The 23,981-nt window shown below is 47.9% G+C and overlaps 1 protein-coding gene across 4 annotated transcripts in view; it reads right to left on the bottom strand.

Annotated features, from left to right (window-relative positions):
- Positions 1-14,229: 14,229 nt before the first annotated feature.
- Positions 14,230-23,981, bottom strand: part of LOC147029468 (uncharacterized) — a 42,732-nt gene continuing 32,980 nt past the window's right edge. For 2 of the 4 annotated variants that reach the window (XR_015055918.1, XR_015055920.1), the window contains exon 3: positions 19,001-19,314. Coding sequence is in view for 1 of the 4 variants with exons in the window: in XM_085872532.1 (XP_085728658.1) it covers positions 18,931-19,314 (384 nt within the window). In the remaining 3 variants the exon portion in view is untranslated. Of the gene's footprint in view, positions 19,315-23,981 lie in introns of all 4 variants that reach the window. The other 2 variants (XR_015055919.1, XM_085872532.1) reach the window with 2 other exon arrangements.

The following is a 23,981-nucleotide window of genomic DNA, read 5'->3' as shown; positions in this document are numbered from 1 at the left end:
TATGGTTTGTGTGAGGGAAATGGCACGAGTGAGTGGAAGGCCGCGAGTGAGTGGAGCCACGTGTGCGAGGGAGATGGCATGCGTGAGTGAACGGCCGAGTGCAAGGGAGACCGTGTGTGTGAGAGAGCGGTATGTAAAGGAGATGTCGGTGGGCATGTGTGAACATGCAGCCGCGTCTCCCGGTGTGAGTTTAATGGTGAGGTGTGTTAGCGTCGTAACACGCAGGTGTGCGTGGGTCGAATGGAGACGACAACGACAATTGAGAGACAAAAGCCGAGTAGCGGCTGTAGTTGTTTCGGGGACCGTGCCGGGTTCACCCAGCAGTGAGCACGAGGTCCGTGCTGTGCAACGCACGAGGCCCCCACGTGCTCGCTTGCGAGAGTGAAGTCCCGGTCCGGAAACGCACGCGGTGGATTTGCCGATCCCGCGGACGGACAAAGTTTAGGCAGGATTACGGATTTGGACCGGACGGGTTCTCCACGCGATCGTGTGTGTTAAGCTCCAACGGGCAAAGCACATGTGTTCGCGTGGGGAACCCCTCGAGACGTGGGGCTTGTTTTTTTTTTATGCGCACGGTGACGTCATGGCTGCACGTGGGGTTGGAATCCGGCAGGAGGGGTATCCCTGCCGGATGGTACCGTCCAAGGAGGGACGAGGTACACGTGCAGCTGCATGACGTCACGGGCAGGTGCAAAGTGCGCGAGCTGTGAGTTGCCGCGCTGGTGCTGCGCATGGGGAAAAAAAAAAAAAAAAAAAAAAAGAACAGCAAGCCTCACTTTCAGGTGCACACGATTCCTGGGCAAGGGGTGGAAGACCCCCTTACCAGGGCACAGGATGGAAACTAGTTAGGGGGAAGGGTTAGCTTAGCTAGACCGACTTCATGGGGCAGGGGTAAGTCCTCATGGAGTCCGTGGAATGGATTAGTTAGAGGGATTGTAGTCAGATTTAGGTTGGGAAATTGATTTTTGGGACATTTGAGGACAGTGACAGACTTGTGAATGTGTAGGGGGGACGTAGCTTAGCTACGTGGTGTTAAAAGGAACGTGCTATAGTTTAAGGGACGACGTGGGAGCACGAGTTAGTTAGGGGATGTAGTTAGAAGGATGGCAGAGTTCAGTGGTGTGTGTGTTGAAGAGTTGTGGGTTGTGAGGTGAGAACGTGTGCTTGTTGAGTGAGTGAGGCCAGTGGGTCTGTGTGTATGGAGCGAATGGGGACTGCATGGTGCGATGAGTGATTAAGGGGAGGAGTGACTCCCGCCCAAGGGACCCCGGGGTCAGTATAAAGTGAGTTAGCTGGGTTAGTCAAATTAACAAAAATGGAGGTTGTTTTGTTGTTGGTGGGTGTGTAGGCTCGAAACCCGTTTGGAGGGGTGCAGGAGCCCTGTTGACGGGCTGGGAGCGTGGCTGCGAAAGGTGAGTATCGCTGAGTGGGTACCCCGGGCACCAGGCTAGTCGGCCGTGGTAGGCCAAGGGCCCATGGGGGGCCGGGATAGCGTCGTGGGCACGGGTGCGCCTGCTTGGTGCGGGGGCCCGGGGCGCCACGAGCCGCGTGGGCAGTGTTGTGGGCATGGGTGACCCTCGGAAAGGGGCCTGGGAAGCCAGCCTGCCACGTGTGCGTTTCAGGGGAGGTGCCATGGGGGGCACTCCCCGATGTTTAGGGAGCTGGTAGGCTCGGAGGCAGTGTAGTGCCCGGGGGTGCCATAGCGTCGTGCCTGCCAAGGGGAGCCACGCGTCCCAGCCATGAGACCGTGTGAGGGCACGGAGAGAAAATTGGGGGGCGAGGCCCAAAATTGTGAGGACACCAACACAGGCGACGAGAATCTGGGTTGTTAGAACCAATAGCTTAAGCGCAAGGCGCTTGTTGAAAGCCCCGGGGTAGTTTAACAGTTAAATGGTTAGGGTAGATAGGAAGTGTACCCCTCCGCACCATCCATCCCCTCGCTCTCGTTGTGGGCCGCTGGACCCACTTTGTGTTATAGATCGCTGAAGTCTGGGGAGGCCATTCTGAGGCTTCGTTGGGCTTCGACACAGGACGCTAGCTCTCCCTTGTTCCCTCCGGGAAGGAAACGTAGGGGTTGGGAGTAGGCTAGGTGACAGGATAGGTTAGCCGAACAAAGACGATAAAGGGGGTTAGGGGACGATTTATAGTGGGGAGTTTAAAAAAAAAAAGTTGGGGCTAAATTGGGGTTTGACAAATTAAGGGAGTGGGTATAGACAGTGACAGGCAAAGGCGATAGGTTGGGAGGGAGACCGTAGGGTAGGTCCGAGCCCGCCTTCCGAGTGGCCAGCACCACCGCACTCCCTCCACCAACCTACACTGAACGGCAAAGGCTGGCCAGCTTCATCTGCTGGCTGCGTTGCTGCAAGGCCTGTGCCGGCCCACCTCATCGGCAGCTGTTGTTTTGCTGCAAGGCCTGTGCCGGCTGGATCGTCTGCAGCTGCTGTGCTGCAAGGCCTGTACCGGCCGGATCGTCTGCAGCTGTTTTCTGCAAGGCCTGTGCCGGCCAGTTCATCTGCCGGCTGTGTTTGCCTGCAGCGGCCTTGTTCTGCGGGCTGTGTTTGCCTGCTGCCTTTGCCATGCCATGCCCACTGCCCCTGTTCACCAGCCCCGTTCAATTTTTGCTTTGCCCCCCCCCCCCTGTTCATTGCCATGTGCGCCAGGATCAGAAAGCAACAGTTTGCAAGCTGCGAGAACTGCCCTGTTGGCAGCTACAACACGGGCCTGCAGTGGCGGCCCGTGCACCGTGTTTGCATCCATCCATTCGTTGTGTTCATTGCGTGTGCCACTTGAGCTGGCACGGAGACTGCGTTTGTGCGGCCCATGCACCGTTGTTTTTCACTGCGTTCAGTTCAAAAAGGAAGACCTTGGACTGCGTGTGAGCAGCCGGCCACGTTCCCTGTCACCTGCATTGTTTGAGCCAGAGACTGCATGCGAGCAGCCTGGCTCCCTGCTAACTGCTTTCTTTTTGCAGAGTTCATTGATCCTGGGCCATGGTTTAGTGTAAAATTTGTAAGTTAAGGTTAAGATGTACTGTACATATGAGTGCGCCCCCGGCATGTCTGTCTTAGCGCCGGCAATTTTATTTCAGTCGTCCGTGTGAGTGAGTTTGTTTCGGTAGTTACTCAGCCCTCAGGTTATTTATTTTGGGGACACGAATACCATGAATGTCGCACTCAGGGATCCGTAGGTAAAATGTACTAGGGGAAAACTACACATGATGGCACACGAAAATTTGACGACTCGGGACGAGTCTGTAAAAAGGGGAGGGGGTAGTGTTGTGGTTGACGAAATTCGCAAACCACCATTCAGGTCCCTTAGGTGAGATATCTCTGTAAGTATATGTGTAGTTAGGCCCAAACCCGTTGTTTAGAGGGAATAAATGTCATTCATTCGGGCTGCGACCCCTCTAGATAGCCGTTTTTCTTTTACTATCTTTATTTTGGACCAGCCGCCATTACTACCATTACTACCACCACCAACCACGTCTCAACAGCAATCACACAACAACCACCAACCGCAACACCGCTTCACAACAACAACAACAACAACAACAACGCCAACAGCCAAGACCTTTACCGTCACAACTCGCCCTCGCAACCATCGCATCACCGTCATTCCCGCGCCGCTTGTGGGCACCGATACTGGACTCGTGCAGGGCGCGCACCGAGCAGCGGGTGCAGAAACACCAGCCTTTCCGAAGAAATCGGATCAAAAACGACTCACGCCCACTTCTGTTCCGTCCTATCAGCGAGCATGGGGCGATTTGGCCCCGCCTCCAGGTGCGTCGGAGTAATATCGCTATATGCAGATTCATGGATCAAAAAGCATTCACGCCCACTTTTCCTCTGTCCAATGGGGAGCCAGCCAGAGGTAAAGGGTCGAAGGTGAAGGAGCGAGGCCCCGGGGGCTATAAAGGGCCGCGTTCGCTCGCCGGCAGTGGAGTTAAGTTGGGAAATCAGTGAAGAGAAGAGTCGGAGAAAGCAGTTGGACGGAGCTGTGGAGAGTTGGAGAGGTGGCGGCGGCGAAAGTGGCCCGTGTCCGAAGTCGACCTGCGGCGAGGTGCGATCGCCTGGTCTACCCTCCGTGTGGGTAACCCAGCTAACTCACTTTATACTGACCCCGGGGTCCCTTGGGCGGGAGTCACTCCTCCCCCTAATCACTCATCGCACCATGCAGTCCCCGTGACTAGTTCCCGGCGTTAGTCCGAGAGGGTCACGACGGGATTGTCCGTCCGGTGGGCGACGTGATTCGAGTTACGTGGCCGTCCGCACGCCGGCGGGCGCGAATCCGCAACAATATATATAAAAACCGGGTGCAGTGGCGTGCGCCTGTAATCCGGCTACTCGGAGGCTTGGGTTGGAGGATCGCTTGAGGACAGGTGCTCTGCGCTTGGCCACGCTATGAGAGGGTGTGGGGCAGCTTGGAATCATGGCAAAACCCAATCCTTATCCCTGTGTCGTAAGAGGTGACCAGGGTTGCGTCAGGAAGGGCATCCGGCGTAAAACCTATGCCAAATCAGTATGCAGATCATTATGGATGATCCGCTGTGGCGACCCCTCAAAGGAGCAGCTGAAAGAAGAAGATATATATGTATAGTTACGGATCTGGAAACCATGAGTACTCAACATTCAGATCCCAAAAGTCAGTTATTCCGTTAAGTATGTGTGTAGTCAGATTCCCCTTCCTTTTGTCTCGTGGGAAGATCAAAAACGTGCGTTACAATTTTTTTTAGTTAGGTTATTAAATCCAACAAACCATCAAACAAACCGACAACACCACTGAGCAAGCGCTTCACTCGCCTAACCAGCGACTCGCTCTCCGAGGTAGAATCTCTGGCAGTTCCTTCTCGGCTTCACACAAACTTTGTAACTTCCTTTTGACGAGTATGGACACGCGTGGAGTGGGGGGCGGGGTTTCCCGGAATGGCTGAAACCCCGCTCAGAAAGGGCGGACCCATGGGAGCCCTGTCCAATCAAGGCAAACAGTGACATCAGTTTCACCAAGGCCCCTCCCTGCTGAGGGAAGTCCATAAAATTACCGAGACCATCCTCAGCGACGAGTTCTTTGGGAGTTCTTTGGGGGTTCTAAGAGAGTTCAGTGCAAGAGGAGTTCTGTGGACGAAGGGTTTTTGGTGTTATGAAGGGATGGTTACGAGAGGCGATTAAGAGTGGTCACAGGAGGTCTAAGTTGCTGTTACGAAGGGGTTTTTGCTGTCACGAGGGTTGAGCAGAGGGCCATCGAGGCGGCGAACGTGTCTCTGCTGGCCCTCTACAAGGAGGGACAGAACGACCCTGACCCCCCTCCGTGGACCCCGATTATTCGCCACCCGAACTCCACCACAAGCCTCGAGTCCCCCACATGTGACTGGGGATCGGACCAACGACCTTTGTCAGGTGCTGCATCACGGAGCACGCCCTCCTTCGACGACCAGGTACAAGCCGAACTCTGACCCCCAGCTCGTCTCACTCATCAGCTGGAGGGTCGAATAAAGAACTCTGGGTTTTATTTTCATTTGTGTGTGTGTCTGAGTGTGTTGGGCCCGTCTTGCAAGTAGAACTGCATAAGTGTTTTTTCCCATTGTAAATACTTGCATCGAATATTCGCTTTAAGTCTCACTTATCTCGTTGGGTGGTCGCTAGACTACCCTTATTCTCAGGTTTTCCATCTGTCTATATGTCTATCTATTTGTTTGTATGTAATGGACAGCTCTGGAGGCCAGAGGAATCAACCGATTTTGATGAAACTTGACTGGTAGGTTCATACCAGGATCTAGTTGCATGCTTTTGAGCACCGTTGCTATGGACGCCACTGTTGCCTAGCAACGGGACTGAAATTTTTGAAAGAATCCGAAGAAAAAAAATTCGAAAATCGAAAATCGGCTTCTGCGCTTTTATGCGCACTATAATCAACCTCTGTCAAAAAATTTCAGCCCGATCCGTCAAAAACTGTATGACTAGTATCCAATTATATTACTATATGCTTTTACCCCAACGTTCGCGTTGGGATTCCCTTACGTAGGGTTAGGGAATCGAACACAAATGATGAATGGGCAGTTGCTCGTCATGCTCCTATATGGAACAACGAACGACAAAAATGTCATCTGATGTGTTCTCTTATCTACATATTTCAAATTCGCCTTAGTCTTGCGACCACCCATGTCGTCTACCGACTTGTCTTTTATTTACTGTAAATAAATTATTAGGAATGTTCCCAGCTCGTTTCCATCCGTTCCTTATTTGGTCCAGCATGGTCCGGGTCTGAGTTCAGACGGGGTTTCATCCCCGATAATCCGTTAATCGTAGCCAGAATGTCCTGGGCAGGCCCGCTCGACTGCATCCGAGCCAGAGTTGGTCGGTGGAAGCTGATACTATACCGTAGCTGGTAGAGTGATCCCGTTCGGCCAGACGTTCCGAGGGCGTGAATCCCCGGTAGCCAAGACTGCGTGGTTACTTAGGTATATTGGATCTGGACAATTAACCCTAGGCCACGCGGTCGAGATATTGGCGTTTCATGGTCGATTAATCGACCCGCCGGCTTCGGAGTAATCCGGAGTGACGGCCTATAAATTCCGGGCAGTCTGGTGGGAGACGGCGTAAACTTCCCCACCTTGCGGTCGTTCTCGCCACCGACCCCCGGCCCACAACAATATGTATATGTGTGTGTATATATATATATATATATATATATATATATATATATATATATATATATATATATATATATACATACATATATACACACACATATATATATATATATATATTGTTGCGGGCTGGGAGGTCGGGTGAGAAGACCACAAGGTGGGGGAAGCTATGTCGGTTCCCAGCAGACTCCTCGGAATTGTAGGTCGTCGCACACAGATAATTCCGCGACGTGGCGGGTCGCTTAACTGACCGTGGACGCCAATAACTCAACCGCGTGACCGAGGGTCCTCCCATATATATGGGTAAATCGGGTTACCTAATTAATCACGTGATTTAATTACCGGGGAACACGCCCTCAGTACGCCTTGTCCGAACCGGATCACTCTACCGGATCGGATCAATTTTCCAGATCGGATGCAGCCGAGTGACTGCCAAGGACGTACTGGCTAAAAGGAACGGATCATTGGGAATAAAGTCCCAGTTAAAGTAGGATTCGGACCATGCTGGATCAATGGAAGAAAAGACAAAAACAAGCAGGGAACATTCCTCATAATTATTTCTTTACAATCAACTTACAAAAAGGGACACAGAGCAGACTTAACACGAAAATAATAACAAGTGGTGCCAGGCACAACAAATCCCACCCATTTAAGGCATTAAGTTATTTTGGGGATCAAATTTTAATTTGATACATCCTTAACCTGAATGTTGATTATAAGGAATAGAATAAGGAATATTTTAGTCTTAGTTTGAAGTCAATTAAACCAATTTTGACGAAGTTATGAGCGAAAAAGATTTTGACCTTTTCGTGGCCTGACCTTGACCTTTGACCTAATTTGACCCAAAAGTTAATTGGGTCATCCCAGGTTCATTACCCACCTGTGGATACAATTTGACAGTGTTTGAGCCAACCGTTTTCCCGTAAAGTTGTATTTTCGTAACCATGTTTTAGTTTTAATGGAAAATTTGTAATTTTGACCGATGGCCATGACCCCAAAAACATCGGACCCGACCGATCTTCACAAATATGCATTTTTCACTATAGGAATGGGTAGGGTTATAAATGACAAATAGAATAAGGTTCACTATAAGCTTAGTTTGAAGTAAATGAGATCATTTTTGACGAAGTTATGAGCGAAAAACGATTTTGATCTTTTCGTGACTTTGACCTTTGATCCAATTGGACCCAAAAGTTAATGGGGTCGTCCAAAGTTCATTGCCCACCTGTGGATTAAATTTGATAGTGTTTGTTAAAGCCGTTTTGCTGTAAAGTTGCTAACAGACAGACAGACAGACAAACAAACAGACAAACAAACTGGACGATTACAATATCCTGCCCCCTCCCGGGGGAGGGGGATAATAATAATAACGATCTTCTGCAGTCTCACTTAAGCAGACAGGCGCCAGGACACACACATACGCACACACACAGACACAGAAAACCTGATGAAGGAGTTTAGAACCAGGAATTGGGCACCGCAAAGGAGGAGCTTGAGTCGAGAAGGGGCGGAGTCCAGAGTACGAGGGTGGAGTAGTAGGTGGGAGCAGGTAGGCGGGTGGGGTCGACGTCGTGTGGGCAGAGACGAGGAGCAGGAGGCGGGTGATGGCGGTGTCGACGAGGCGAGAGAGAGGCGGAGAAACTCAAAAAGCAGGAGGCAAGAGAGAGACGGAGGAACTTCCACGACCTTTATAAGATTTGCAGCTCAGGGGGAGGGGCCACCCCAAATCGTAACGTCATCAAGTGAATCGGGCGCTCCGATTGGCCCCGACCCCTCACGTGGCCCACCAGCTTGGGTCGGAAACCGCCTCACTTCGTTTCCCGCAAGGCCATCCCAGACAGCGATCACACCTCGCTCCGACCCCACGACATGACATGAATCACCCACACCGAAATTGGCACGCGAATCATCCTGCAAAAACCCCGGGGCCACGCCCGGGTGACCGATCGAGGGTCCCGCATGCCCGCTCGGGCGTTCGACCAGCGTCGATCAACGGTGGTTCCCGCACGCGCCAACTTGGCCCGCACTGCAATTCCCTGGTTCGATCACAGCTTCGCTGGCCGTAGAGACGAGAAGACGTTCACATCCGTGGAGAATCCACCGCTGCCAGTGAGGACCGAAGGTACATCATCATGGATAAATCCGTGCACATCTCACGAGCGATGTAAGTGTCTGCTTTCGAGCACATTCCATACAGTGCGCGCGGTTCCGCCATTACGCACGTGGCCAGCGCCCGCGTTCACACGACTCCGCTAGCATGTGCACGGGGCGAACAATAATATGCGCCGGACACCGAGGCCGAAAAGGAACAAGCGCGGCCCAGCACAGAGCTCCTGTCCTCAAGCAATCCTCCAACCCAAGCCTCCGAATAGCCGGATTACAGGCGCACGCCACTACGCCCGGTTCTATATATATATATATATATATACATATATGCACATATACATATACATATATATACATATATATATATATACATAAACATACATATATATATATATATATACATAAACATACATATATATATATATATATATATATATATATATATATATACATAAACATACATATATATATATACATAAACATACATATATATATATATATATATACATAAACATACATATATATATATATATATATATATATATATATATATATATATATATATATATATATATATATATATATATATATATATATATATATATATATATATATATATATACATATACATATACATATAAAATATATTATAAATATACATACATATACATATAAATATATACATATACATATACATATAAAATATATTATAAATATACATACATATACATATAAAATATATATATATACATATACATACATATACATATAAAATATATATATATACATACATATACATATACATATACATATATATAAAAAAAACATATACATACATATACATATATATACATATACATATACACATATACATACACATATATACATACATATACATACATATACATACATATACACATACATATCCTGTATGTGTGCGTCTGTATGCGACCGCAGTTTCTCGACGACCGCCGGTCCGATCGGATTGAAAATTGCCAGGAATATTGCCGGGGCCCCGTGGATGTGCCTTTTCGAGGTTTGATATCAATCGGACGAGCGGTTCCCAAGTTACGGCCATTTATCTGTCGACCAATGACAAGACAAGGTGCTATGACATCACGAATGACGTCACAAATAATGTTTGTTTATTTATGTATTTTTTGCATGATTGACAGTCCGATCTGATTGAAACTTGCCAGGAATATTGCTGGGGACCCGCGGATGTGCCTTTCGAGGATTGATATCAATCGGACGAGTGGTTCCCAAGTTACGGCCATTTATCTGTCGACCAATGACAAGACACGGTGCCATGACATCACGAATGACGTCACAATTAATGTTTACATATTTATTTTTTATTACCTTTTTTTTTGCACGATTGACGGTCAGATCTGATTGAAACTTGCCAAGAATATTGCTGGGGACCCGCGGATGTGCCTTTTCAAGGTTTGATATTAATGTCTGTGTGTCTAAATATTAATATTAATGTCTGTGTGTTTGATAGGGGGAGAGAGGGGGGAGTCACAATTCAAGAGAGGGGGAGAGAGGAGGTGTGAGAGAGGGGGGGCGAGAGGGGGAAAGGGGAGGAGAGTTATATAGATTATCTATCTATAATTATAGATAGGCGAGAGAGAGGGGTGTCACAATTCAAGAGAGGGGGAGAGAGGAGGAGCGAGAGAGAGGGGCATCACAATTCAAGAGAGGGGGAGAGAGGAGGGGCGAGAGAGGGGGTGAGAGAAAGGAGGAGAGAGAGGAGGACAAAAGGGCGGCGAGAGAGAGAGAGAGAGGGCATCACAATTCTTCTTCTTCGTTTGATATGACGTCACAATTTACAGAGGGGCGAGAGAGAGAGAGAGAGAGAGAGAGAGAGAGAGAGAGAGAGAGAGAGAGAGAGAGAGAGAGAGAGAGAGAGAGAGAGAGAGAGAGAGAGAGAGGGGGTTTGATACGAGACGTCATATGAGAGGGGGTTTGATATCGTTTGATTTGATTCAATTGATTTTATTTGATTTGATTCAAGGCTTGATATTGTTCTTCTTCATCCGTTTCAGCTGTTTCCCAGGTTTCCCAAGTTCTGGCCATTTATGATACGGTTGGTCCGATCTAATTGAAACAATGCCTCAATCCAGTCGTCGTTTACACGTACGGTCATGCGAGAGCGAAGGAACGGCCTGTGTGGTTGTTGTTTCTGGCACGTGGTTTGAAAGTTTTAAATTTTTTTTGCATGTATGGCCACACACGTACGGGCACGCACCTACGGGCCCGCACTAGTAATAATAATAAAAATAATAATCGCAAAAAAAAATAAAAGATTAAAAACCGAACATTTTTTTTTCAAAATTTTCATTTTTATTATTATGATTAATTTTTTGCCCAAAACACTCCCTGGCACTCACTGATGAACCTCTGAAAGTTGGATGAAAATCTGTTCAGCCATCTCTAAGAAAAATGGCAACACAGCTCTAATAGTATCTACCTACTGTGGATAAAACACAGTGTGTATGTATCTGTCCCCCTTCATAAGAAAGGTTTAAGAAGGGGGTTAAAGACCAATTTTTCAACACGACTGTGTTCACTAACGTCTATTTTTTTTAGGAAAAAAAAATCGAAAATTTTTTTCAATACATTGACTTACAACCAGGCCTCAAGGGCAGTGTACAGAAGCGCTTAAAAAATAACAACTAAATACAAGGCACAGGGAGGTGAAATTCACTGCACATGAAGTGTAATACGTGCACAGTAAAACGAGTGTTCATTTACATGCGTAGGATGTCTAATAAACAAACAAGATAAAAGCATACCTGACGCTAGGCTGAGGCTTCAGACTTTGGCATGCTCACGAGGCTGTACCGTCAAAACGAAACGCCCAAGAAGATAAAGAAAATAGGGTCACATTTGTACATGTCGTGTTTTAAAATCATGTTTCTTGCTAAGAAACATCATATCTTCCACTCTTTTTGAATAAAACAATTCCAACCCATCATTTTTGATGGATGTATTATGTATATATGTTTATATGTGTGTGTATGTGTGTATGTATGTGTGTGTATGTGTGTATGTATGTGTGTGTGTATGTGTGTGTATGTGTGTATGTGTGTGTATGTGTGTGTATGTGTGTGTATGTGTGTGTATGTGTGTATGTATGTGTGTGTATGTATGTGTGTGTATGTATGTGTGTGTATGTGTGTGTATGTATGTGTGTGTATGTGTGTATGTATGTGTGTGTATGTGTGTGTATGTGTGTATGTGTGTGTATGTATGTGTGTATGTATGTGTGTATGTATGTGTGTATGTATGTATGTGTGTATGTATGTATCTGTGTATGTATGTGTGTATGTATGTATGTGTGTATGTATGTGTGTATGTGTGTATGTATGTATGTGTGTGTGTATATATATATATATATATATATATATATATATATATATATATATATATATATATATATATATATATATATATATATATATATCCTGAGGACTGCCATAATGGAAAGGTTGGTCTGGAGGTGCTATATTCATGGACCCGAGATGGCATAGGCTGAGGCCAATATACGCCCTCGCAGTTGTAGTTGTAGTTGTAGTTGTAGTTGTAGTTGTAGTTGTGTGTGTGTGTGTGTGTGTGTGTGTGTGTGTGTGTGTGTGTGTGTGTGTGTGTGTGTGTGTGTGTGTGTGTGTTGGACCCACGGAACATCCGTGCAATGTAAAATGTGACTTCAAGTCCTCAACTCCCCCACCCCTCACAAACTCAAGTCCTAAACGTCCACCTCCTATCCTGAAGGGTCAATCCCCTCCCCAAGTCTTCAACCCCCCCCAACCAAACCACAACTCCTCACCCCCCCTCCCCCACCCACAAAGCCTCAGTCTCCCTCTCCCCCTGCCAACTCTGTCCTATCTTTGCATTCCACCCACTCCCAAACCCCAAGTCCTGACCCACCCCCTTTCCCCAACCATAAGGAATCAATCCCCTCCACACTTCCAAGCTTTCAAACCCCTTCCCACATCAAAACAGCAGAATATTTAAAGCTTTCCCCTCACTCAAACCTATCTTGCTATCACCAACTTCACACCGAGACCAAAACAGCTGCTGCACGTCATGGCCTGTCACGGACGCCTGTCCAACTCATAATCCCACGATATATGTGGAAATCACATGGAAGTGCAACTCCAAAGTGATCTGATTGATGCATATATACGCATCATTAAAAGTAAACAATGACCGATGCTTTCTTTCACAATGTCATGAGATTCCTGGAAGTCCTTGGACAAAGACCTTTATAATGACATGGGTTTTATGGTCTTCAGCAGAGTAATTTAAGAGAAAATAGTCAGAAATAACAGCAAAGACCTGCATAACCCCCACAGTAAAACCCTGCTTGAGAGAATGGCATAGTTATATTTGGGTGGTGTATAATATTAAAAACATTAATCTATCTATAATTCCAGCAATCTGTGTGTGTGCGTCTGTCTGTCTGTCTGTCACCGCAGTTTATCGACGACCGCCGGTCCGATCGGATTGAAACTTGCCAGGAATATTGCCGGGGCCCCGCGGATGTGCCTTTTCAAGGTTTGATATCAATCGGACGAGCGGTTCCCAAGTTACGGCCATTTATCTGTCGAGCAATGACAAGACACGGTGCTATGACATCACAATTAATGTTTTTTGTTTTCTTCTTTTTTGCATGATTGACGGTCCGATCTGATTGAAACTTGCCAGGTATATTGCTGGGGACCCACGGATGTGCCTTTTCGAGGTTTGATATTAATCGGACGAGCGGTTCCCAAGTTACGGCCATTTATCTGTCAACCAATGACAAGACACGGTGCTATGACATCACGAATGACGTCTTTTTTTTCTTTTTTTTTGCACGATTGACGGTCAGATCTGATTGAAACTTGCTAGGAATATTGCTGGGGACCCGTGGATGTGCCTTTTCAAGGTTTGATATAAATGTCTGTGTGTTTGATAGTAGGGGAGGGAGGGGGGAGAGAGGGGGAGAGAGGGGGGCATCACAATTCAAGAGAGGGGGAGAGAGGAGGTGCGAGAGAGGGGGCAAGAGGGGGGGAGAGAGGGGAGGAGAGTTATATAGATCATCTATCTATAATTATAGATTGGCGAGAGAGAGGGGAGTCACAATTCAAGAGAGGAGGAGAGAGGAGGGGCGAGAGAGAGGGTGAGTCACAATTCAAGAGAAGAGGGGCGAGAGTGGGGGGACGAGAGAGGGGGGCGAGAGAGGAGGGCGAAAGGGGGGCGTCACAATTCTTATTCTTCTTCGTTTGATATGACTTCACAATTTCCAGTGGAATATTGTTCCGTATCATAAATTCTTCTTCTTCTTCGTTTGATATGACGTCACAATTTACAGAGTATGTGCCTTTTTAAGGTTTGATATTAATGTCTGTGTGTCTTAATATTAATGTCTGTGTGTTTGATAGGGGGAGGAGAGGGGGGAGGGAGGGGGGAGAGAGAGGGGGCGTCACAATTCAAGAGAGGGGGAGAGAGGAGGTGCGAGAGAGGGGGCGAGAGATATATAGATTATCTATCTATAATTATAGATATGCGAGAGAGAGAGCATCACAATTCAAGAGAGGGGAGAGAGGAGGGCGAGAGAGAGGGGGCGTCACAATTCAAGAGGGGGAGAGAGGAGGGGCGAGAGAGGACGAAAGGGGGGCAAGAGAGAGAAGGAGTCACACTTCTTCTTCTTCTTCGTTTGGTATGACGTCACAATTTACAGAGGGGCGAGAGAGAGAGAGGGGGTTTGATATGAGACGTCATATGAGAAAGGGGGTTTGATATCGTTTGATTTGATTCATTTGAATTGATTTGATTTGATTCAAGGTTTGATATCGTTCTTCTTCATCCGTTTCAGCTGTTTCCAAGGTTTCCCAAGTTCTGGCCATTTATGATATGGTTGGTCCGATCTAATTGAAACAATGCCTCAATCCAGTCGTCGTTTACACGTACAGGCACGCGAGAGCGAAGGAACGGCCTGTGTGGTTGTTGTTTCTGGCACACGGTTTTAAAGTTTGTTTTTTTTTTTTGCATGTACGGCCACACACATACGGGCACGCACCTCTGGGCCCGCACCTACGGGCCCGCACCTGTTCTATTAAGCACTCCAGTGGGTCTTCATATTGAATTAAAAGCAACATGAAAACCCACTGGAGTGGTTATGCAAGACAAAAACGGTCTCCACGCATAAACCTTTAAAAAAATTAACATCACACAGACTAGTTTTGGGGAACAGCACAGATGAAATATTAAGACAGGGTTGGCGAGGTAGTTCGTTATACAGAGTGGGTGATGTACGCACTGGTCAGGGCTCTGCACTCACAACGGCTTGAGAAGCTCTCGCCGCTTTCTCTCATTACTCAAGAACTCCCGGCACCGACTTGATCACTCCTTGCGGGACTGACTGGCACTGGCCATGACGCTTCTCCACGGTCTTAGCTGGCGACCACTGACTTGATTGGCAACCACTACGGAAACTCACTGACTGACAATGCTCGGGGGATACCCCCCCCCCCCTTTGGAGAGGGTCCCTCCCTCTCCACCTATAGTCACACACATTAATTTGCCATCTTGATCTTGCATCATACCTCATGCACACGGACCCACCATGCTGACTTTGCAGTGTGTCCGAACTTCGCACACGTGGATTCACCATTTGGTGTTGTGGGGGAAGGAAGGTGAGGAAATATGATGAAATATTAAGAACATTTTGAAATATACAGGAAAAAGGAGGAAAAGACAAACATAAGGACTGGGTTGACAAGGAGCTCTCCATACACTTCTGGCTGTTACTAGCCTGGGGTGCCACAAAACGACTCATTCTAATTTCATTATGAAATAACTAAATACTCCTTCATTAATGTCAAGATACACAGTGCCTCGAGAAAGTCAACACCCTCTTTCAATTTTTTCACCTTTTGTTGCCTTATAGCCTGGAATTAAATTGTATTAAATCAGAATTTTCCACCTTTATTTACACATCGTAATGCACAACTTCCAAGTGAAAAACAAATTCAACAAATTTCAGAAAATTAATTGAAAAGACAAAACTAAAATATCGTCGTGGGTCTGGCCATTAGTGTAATCCCCTTACCCAATTGTGATGGACGGGCGGTTAACACCGACCAGGCCCAGATCGCCGAGCGGTTTTCCTTAGAAGGCGGACACGTGATCCTCAGAGATTATAGCACGCACGGGAGGGGCATTGGCGGCACGGAGGAAGCACAGCACAAGGGGTTTATACTCAAACCCACAGATACACGGACACCATCAATTTCAAATAAACCTGGGGATTTCATGAAAATAGACGAATATTTACAAGGGATAATTCAGAATGTAATAATACGTGAGGTAAACTAAAGCCTAAAGTCGAGGTGCCTCTACACACAGACAAGGGGAAAACAAAAGAAAATCCTCCCTTTATTCTGGCACTTACCTGTGTCCAGAGATGGTCTTTACTGAACTTTGGGATCAAGGTGCTTCATCCCGCATGGGAAGATGCGCCCTAAAATGGCGCCGAGCCACGCTCTGGGCAGGAAACGTACGTGAGGTAATTCGTGAGGCGGTATTCAATGCCAGGGCTCAGCAACTGCCATGCAGCTTCTTTGTCGATCGCGCTTAACGACGCAGCTGCTCTCTGCAGAATGGTGCCGCTCCCTTCGGTGATATACATGAGGCTTCGAGGTCCGTCTCTCACGACCAGCCAAGAGTCAATGGTCAGCGTCTTGCTCAGCCACACGAGCCAATTTGCCTCAGCACAGATACGAGAATCGTGCCGTCTTCTTCATGCATTGAAAGAAAGCCGGCCGTAATGCCCTGATATTTCACGCCATCTCCTAGCTCTCTCGTCTCTCGACTGCGTGCATCCCTTGCACCGACTTCAAACCAACCAAACCAAAACCTCTCCCTTCTGACGTCATACTCATCAATCATCCATGTCCGGGCGTGGCTTGTTGGCACGAAACCCGGGAAGGCGGGGCTTCTCGCCTGCTCAGCACGCTTGGCTTGCTTGTGGTTATGGTTGTGGTTGTTATAAAAACGTACTTCTTTCATGGCTGGCTTATAAATACAACACCGAAGGAGAAAGTCATAGAGGGCAATTACATCCTGGGGGAAATTGGTCTTCATCCCTATCTAATTAACACAGAACTTAAGCTCACGGTTTCCCAACTTAATTCACATTGAGATGTCTCCTACACGCCCACGGACCAAGCAACTCCATACAATCCTAACTTTCCTATGCAATTCCTCCATCTACTCCCACAACCATAACAATATCTTGTTTGGATAACTGTCCACCCCTATATAATAGCAATTGTAAATTAGCTCAGGTGTGACCAATCACCTTCAAAATCACACACCAAGTTAATCGGCTTCCATCTGTGTTAAATTGTCGTGATTCCGATTATTTCACAATAAAATCAGCTGTTCCTGTAGGTTTCCTCTGTTGGGTAGTACATTTGACAGCAAAGACAACCATGAGCACCAAGGAGCTTTCATAAGACCTCCGGGATAAAGTTGTGGAAAGGCACAGATCAGGGGATGAGTATAAAAATATTGCAAAGGCCTTGAATATCCCTTGGAGCACAGTCAAGACAATCATGAAGAAGTGGAAGGCGTATGGTCCCACTAACACCCTGCCTAGATCAGGCCATTGCTCCAAACTGGAGGAGACTGATCAGAGAGGCCACCAAGAGGCCAATGGCAATTTTGAAAGAGCTACAGGTCTTTATAGCAAATACTTTTCACTGAGTGCACGTGACAACAATATCCCAAGCACTCCACAAATCTGGCTTGTATGGTAGGGTGGCAAGAAGGAAGGCATTTCTCAAAAAAAACCCCACCTTGAGTCCCATTTGAGGTATGGAAAAAACCACTCTGGAGATTCTGAAGTGACGTGGCAAAAAGTTTTGTGGTCTGACAAAACCAAGATGGAACTTTTTGGCCTCAATGCAAAACATTGCATTTGGCGCAAACCCAACACAGCACATCACCCATAGAACGCCATCCATACTGTGAAGCATGGTGGTGGCAGCATCATGTTATGGGAATGTTTCTCATCAGCAGGGACTGGGGCACTTGTCAGGATTGAAGGGAAAATGTATGGAGCAAAGTTCATAAAAATCCAAGAGGAAAACCAGCTGCTCTCTGCGAGAAAGCTGAAATTGGGACAGAAGTTCACCTTTCAATACAACAATGACCCGAAACACACAACCAAAGCTACATTGGAGTGTCTAAGGAACAAAAAGATAAGTCATTGAGTGGCCCAGTCAGAGCCCCAATATAAATCCAATCGACAATCTGTGGCATGACTTTAAGACTGCTGTCCATCAATGCTCCCCAAGCAACTTGACTGAGCTTGAACAATTTTGTGCAGAAGAATGAGCAAATATGCCCAATCAAGGTGTGCAAAATTGGTAGAGACCTACTCCAACAGACTCACACTTGTAATTGCTGCCAAAGGTGCTTTCACCAAGTATTAACTCAGGGGGGTGGACACTTATCCAAACAAGATATTCTGGTGTTGTATTTTTAATTCATTTTCTGAAATTTGTATAACTTGTTTCTCATTTGAAAGTTGTGTGTTTTGATGTGTGGGAAAAATCTGATTTAATGCAATTTAATTCCAGGCTACAAGGCAACGAAAGGTGAAAAATTTGAAAGGGGGTGTAGACTTTCTATAGGCACTGTATGTACATTATTCAGAGCAAGCCCCTCCCCCCCCTTCCCATCATCCTCTTGAGTGTATGTAGGTATCCATCGATGTAAGGGGTTGAGGAATGAGGGAAGGACGTTTGGAAAGGGTTGCAGATGGAAACATCACTTTTTTTCTGTTTCCTGCCACGTTGGTTTGGTTATTCAGCTGTGAGGATCTATGTACATCAACCATGAGTACTAAAGAGATACAGAAAATGTTTTGCACAATCCCAAAAAGAGATTCACTTATTAACCCTTATCCTCGTACACTCTTAGTTATATAGACCAATGTTATGCAAAATTGATGAAATTATTGACACCAACTCCCAACTCATAAGTACAGCATATATACACAGTACATATGTAGATGACCCCTGAGGAATAGTTCAACAACAGTACATCATGTTGTAGAAAACTTCAGAGAAAATAAGCAATATTCTAAAAATTTTAATAGTTGTACTTTAGAGAAATGGCAATCATGTACAATCCTTCTTTGACTCATCCTCATAATATTTAAAAGTCCTTCTAACGCCTACGAAATCTCCACACCTGTCTGCAAACATACCTCTGACCACCTGTCGAATCAGTAGCGAGAGTTTGTTGAAGATCATGCTCTTCTCTTGGTCCTTGGGGCCTTTTATGTGTCTCACCTTTGACCATTTGTTATGGCCAGCCTGCACGTGCGGGGTTGTGCTCAGCATACGCCACATGCTTAAGAACCGCATCTGTGCACCCAAGCAGGGAGCCCCAGTCTTGCTTACTGTCATCCCACGACAATAAGCATGACTGAGAAGCCAGATGGCTGAGTATCGCATGCTGCTCACATCGAAGGCAGTCGACAAAAAAGCAGTTTCTGACACCTGTCCAAACACACACAGAAATTGAATGCATCATAGTTAAAAGTTGGATATGGGTCGACAAGAGAAAAACTCATTTTGCAAAGGATTGTTGGCAATTCTCAAAGATTCTTGGCATTGATATTTCAGTTAACAGCCATCAGTAAATTCAAAGCTTCCGGTTCAGGGATTTTTCAACGTGTTGGTCGAATCTGCAGCTGTCACTTCCACCTTATTAAAGGTAAGTTTTCCAAACAGGACTTGTCGTGTTTTGCTGTTATATCTTCATCCCAGTGTTGCTGTTTTTGTTTCCGTCCAATTTTCTGTGTTAAATCATCCTTTCTCGTGCTGTATTTGTCGAATTTGTTCAAATGTTGGTCAAGGCCTACTCATCGGATAGCCGCTGTGAAAATTGTGTCCCTCTTGATGCCGTTCCTGGTTTTGCTTTTTTTCTACCTCCTCAATGTTATCCTATTTCCTGGACTAGCTTCCTAAAAAAAAAATTAATTAATTTTTTTTTTCACTCCACAACAATCTCATTCTACTTGAATTTCCTTCTGCTTGTACTTCCCATACTCCATTCTTTTTTTTCTCCCTTTTCACAATACCTCCAAACTAAATCTTCATTGAATACAAGCATTTCTTCCCTCTTCTTTTAAAAGCATTTTTAAACATCGTAAAATGCTTCACTTTCCTTATTTCTCCATCAGGAGTACCCCCATATGGTCTTATTCACCACAATCTATTCCTCTTACTCTTCGTCTTCTTCTTCTTCTAAGCAATGATTATTTTCCAAAACTGTCTGTCAGCTAAGCAATTGGTCCACCAACTCTCCTCCCACACCTACAGGACCCAACTTACTCCGTGCTTTCAACAAAAATTCTTCGCAACCATCCCATGATCTTTATCTCCATTTGTTCAATTTGGGAATTTGGAATCGGCATCCCTCCTCTTCATGTCCCCGAGTTACGGATCCCCCCCTCAACGCTTCATGTCCCCCCTTTCTGCATCCCTCTACACCTCACACCCCAACCTCTCAATGCTTCTCCTTTATGGTGTACGAGGTGCAGTGGATCACGGCCAGACAGGTCGCGGTGGAATCGGCTCGTGATCCGGTGCTCGCCCGTGTCGTCCAGGTGATTTCTACGGGGAATTGGAGCGATCTACCTTCGACACCGGCATTTCAACCTTTCACGTCACGCGCATCGGAGCTGTCGTTGGTCCAACGGTGCGTTATGTGGGGAATGAGGACGGTGATTCCACCGAAGTTCAGGCAGCGGTATTTGGAAGAACTGCATGTCAGGCACCTTGGAGTTGTGAAGACCAAGAGTCTTGCTCGTAGCCTGTTGTGGTGGCCGGGGTTGGACAAAGACATTGAGCAGTTGGTTAAGCGTTGCGCCACGTGTCAAACAGATGCTGATAACCCGCGTCGAGCCTCGGGGCTATGGCAGACCCCAGACAGAGCCTGGCAGAGGGTCCATGTAGATTTTGCGGGGCCGGTTAATGGCAAAATGTTTTTGATTGTGATCGATGCATTCGCGAAATGGCCGGAGGTTGTAGTAATGCAGCATAAATCAGCAAACATTACAGTAGAGAAACTGCGGACGATCTTTGCTAATAAAGGATTACCGGAGATCCTGGTCTCTGATAACGGTCCGCAGTTCATCGCAGGTGCATTTGATGAGTTTATGCGTCAAAATGGTATTCGACATCTAAGGTCCGCACCGTATCATCCTGAGACGAATGGGCAGGCTGAGTCGTTTGTTAAGATGTTGAAACGGGCTTTGTGCCGGGGGGGGGGGGGGGTGTTGCACCTGTGCAGACAGTGGTCAATGTCTTTTTGCTCCATTACAGGAACGCGATTCATCCTGTCACGGGTGATTCGCCTGCCATTCATCTCTATGGACGGGCATTGCGGTCCAGACTGGATTTGCTGCGACCTGGAGGGTCGGGGAGTGGGACGGTGTCGCGTCCGACGCTGCTGCGTGCTTTCGATGTGGGAGAGCGGGTAATGGTGCGCGATTATTTCCACGGTTCCAAATGGGTGCCGGCTGTGGTCTCTGTGGTACTGGGGCCGGCGAATTGCATGGTGCGGACTGATGGTGGGGAGGTGTGGAAGCGGCACGTGGACCAAATGCATGACCGCTGTTCAGCGGAACAATCATCCATCCTGTGGGAGAGCACTGCCCCGATGCCATATGCAGAGCTGTCGCATGCCAATAAGAGCGGATGCGCAGGCTCGTAGTGCACGAGGACCGTATCCTCTGTGAGCAGCTGCTTGATGCGGTCGAACGACGCCTGGTGTGCAGGCCCCCAAGCCAACGCTCGTCCTTTCTGAGCAACGTGTTAACGGCGCAAGTTGTGAGCTGAGCCCGTGCACGAACCTTTGGTAATACTGGGACATACCAATGAACGAGCGCAGCTGCGTCTCATCGCGAGGTGGTGGCATGTGTTGAATCGCCTCCACCTTCCGAGGACCTTTCAACAGCCCTCCGGCGTGATGATGTGCCGGAGGTATTCCAAGCGCTGCTTGAAGAACGCGCACTTGTCCCTGTTCAAGCGCAGGCCGCACGCTTCTAGCTTTGTCAGCACTTGGGCAATGTTCGCGAGGTGCTCGTCCGCCGTTTTCCCCGCAATGAGCACATCGTCCAGATAGGTCTGAGCGGGCAGGCCAATGCAAACCTGATCCATGGCTTTCTGCCACAAGGCTGGGGCCGAAGCAATCCCAAAACATAATTGGGTATATTGATAGAGCCCTTGACACGTGTTGATTGTCAAAGGCTCGCTACTCCCGGGATCCATCGCCAGGTGAAAATATGCATCCCGCAGGTCTAGCTTCGTGAAGTATTGACTCCCCGCCAATCGCGCATAATTTCATCGATTGACGGCAGTGGATATTGCTCCACGCTGAGCCAGGGTTAACCGTGGATTTGAAGTCCCCGCACAATCGGACGTCTCCATTCCGTTTCAGCACCGTGACAACCGGGGTGGCCCAATCTGAGTACGACACCCGTTCGATCACTCCACAGGCCTCCAGCCTATCCAGTTCACCCTTGACCTTGTCCCGCAGGGCAAATGGCACCGGTCGTGGTTTAAAAAAAACGAGGAACCACCCCTCCTTCAGGAAGAGCTTTGCCTCCACGCCCTTGAGTTTCCCAAGGTCGTTGCAAAACAAACCTTGATGTCTTTGAAGAATCTTCTCCAACTGATCCTCCCATTGGCTCGGCGCGGGTTGCACAAGGTGAACTGTGGCCCAGTCTAGCCTGATGCGGGACAGCCAGTCTCGGCCGAGGAGAGACAGTCCGCTCCCCCGCACGACGTACAACGGAAGCGTGGCGACCTGGCCTTGGTACCGCACAGACACGTCTGCCATCCCGACTGGCGTTATCTTCTCACGGGTGTACGTAAACAGCGTGAGGTTTGACCTGATAAGCTTCAGGCCGTTGAGTCTACGCGCGGTCTGTTCGCCGATGAGCGACACAGCCACTCCCGTATCGACCTGAAACGTGATCGGTGTTTTGTTCACTTCGATTTCCACCGTCATCGGGCACGCCGCCGCCGGACCAATAGAAAACAGGCTCAACAACGGCCGCCGGTTCCGCCCCGGGTCGCCTCGCACATCGCCGTCCATGACCTTAACGGTGGCCAGCGCCCCACGGCACACACGCTTCAGATGACCCACCTTGTGACAATTTAAACACACGGTGCCTTTATACGGGCACACGGCGCAGGTGTCGACCTCCGCATCCCAAACACGTCCGCAGGGTCACCTCGCCGCACGTGTGGCCGCGCGGCGACGTCCGACCCACACCGAAGGTCGTGCGCGCGTCCCGGGGTGCTCGCGACCCCGCCTGGCCGGTGATGGCCCGAACATCTTCGCGAGTCTGCTCGACCGCTGTAGCCGTGCTGACCGCCGAGTCGAATGTAATGGCTTCACCCTTCAGCCGTAGAACCGCCGAAACCATCTTCGCATCTTGTAAACCAGCAATAAAACGATCTCCGAGCCGAGCTGGACGCTCCCCCGCCGTGAACTTGCAGGCCACGGAAGAATGCTTAATCCGCGCCACGAAATCAGTGACGCGCTCCTCTGCACCTTTCGAGAGGCGATCGAACTGGTATCGAGCGAGCTGTAATGACTTCTCCGGCACCATGTGTGCTTTCATCTTCTCCACAACGTCCCGAAACGACAGCCCGTCATCACGGGGCTTGTCCGGAGCCACCAAATCACTCAGCAGTCGATAATGCTCCGCCGAAAGCGAAGCGAGCAAGATCGACTTCTGTTTGCTTTCGTCGACCACATCATTCGCGTGGAAATAGCATCCCAATTGCTCCGAAAACAATTTGAAGTCGTCTCCGACGAAAACGGGCACATGTCCGTTTTCATCCCATCCTCGTCGCCAACTATGGCGTACGAGGTGCAGTGGAACACGAGAAGCAAGAGCGTTAGCATCAACTGCGTTTTATTGCGCATCCGGATGTACATTCCTGCCACCCCTCGCGGGCGAGTCATGATATACGAAAACCCAATCACGTGATACAGCACATCCTTCACTCAAACCTCTCAATGCTCCCCCCTCACCCCACCCACTTAAATCTTTCCCCTCACCAAACCCAATCAAAGTTTCCCTCTCACCTCACCCAATCAAAGCCTCCTCCTCCCCCTGACCTGCACCTTCCCAACACCTCCTCCC

Source organism: Eptatretus burgeri, chromosome 3, assembly GCF_056783735.1.
Source record: "Eptatretus burgeri isolate ZD-2024b chromosome 3, Ebu_testis_v1, whole genome shotgun sequence".
In the NCBI taxonomy this organism is placed as follows: domain Eukaryota; kingdom Metazoa; phylum Chordata; class Myxini; order Myxiniformes; family Myxinidae; genus Eptatretus; species Eptatretus burgeri.
The sequence above is the reverse complement of the archived record's forward strand: the minus strand, read 5'-3'. Positions and strand labels throughout refer to the sequence as shown.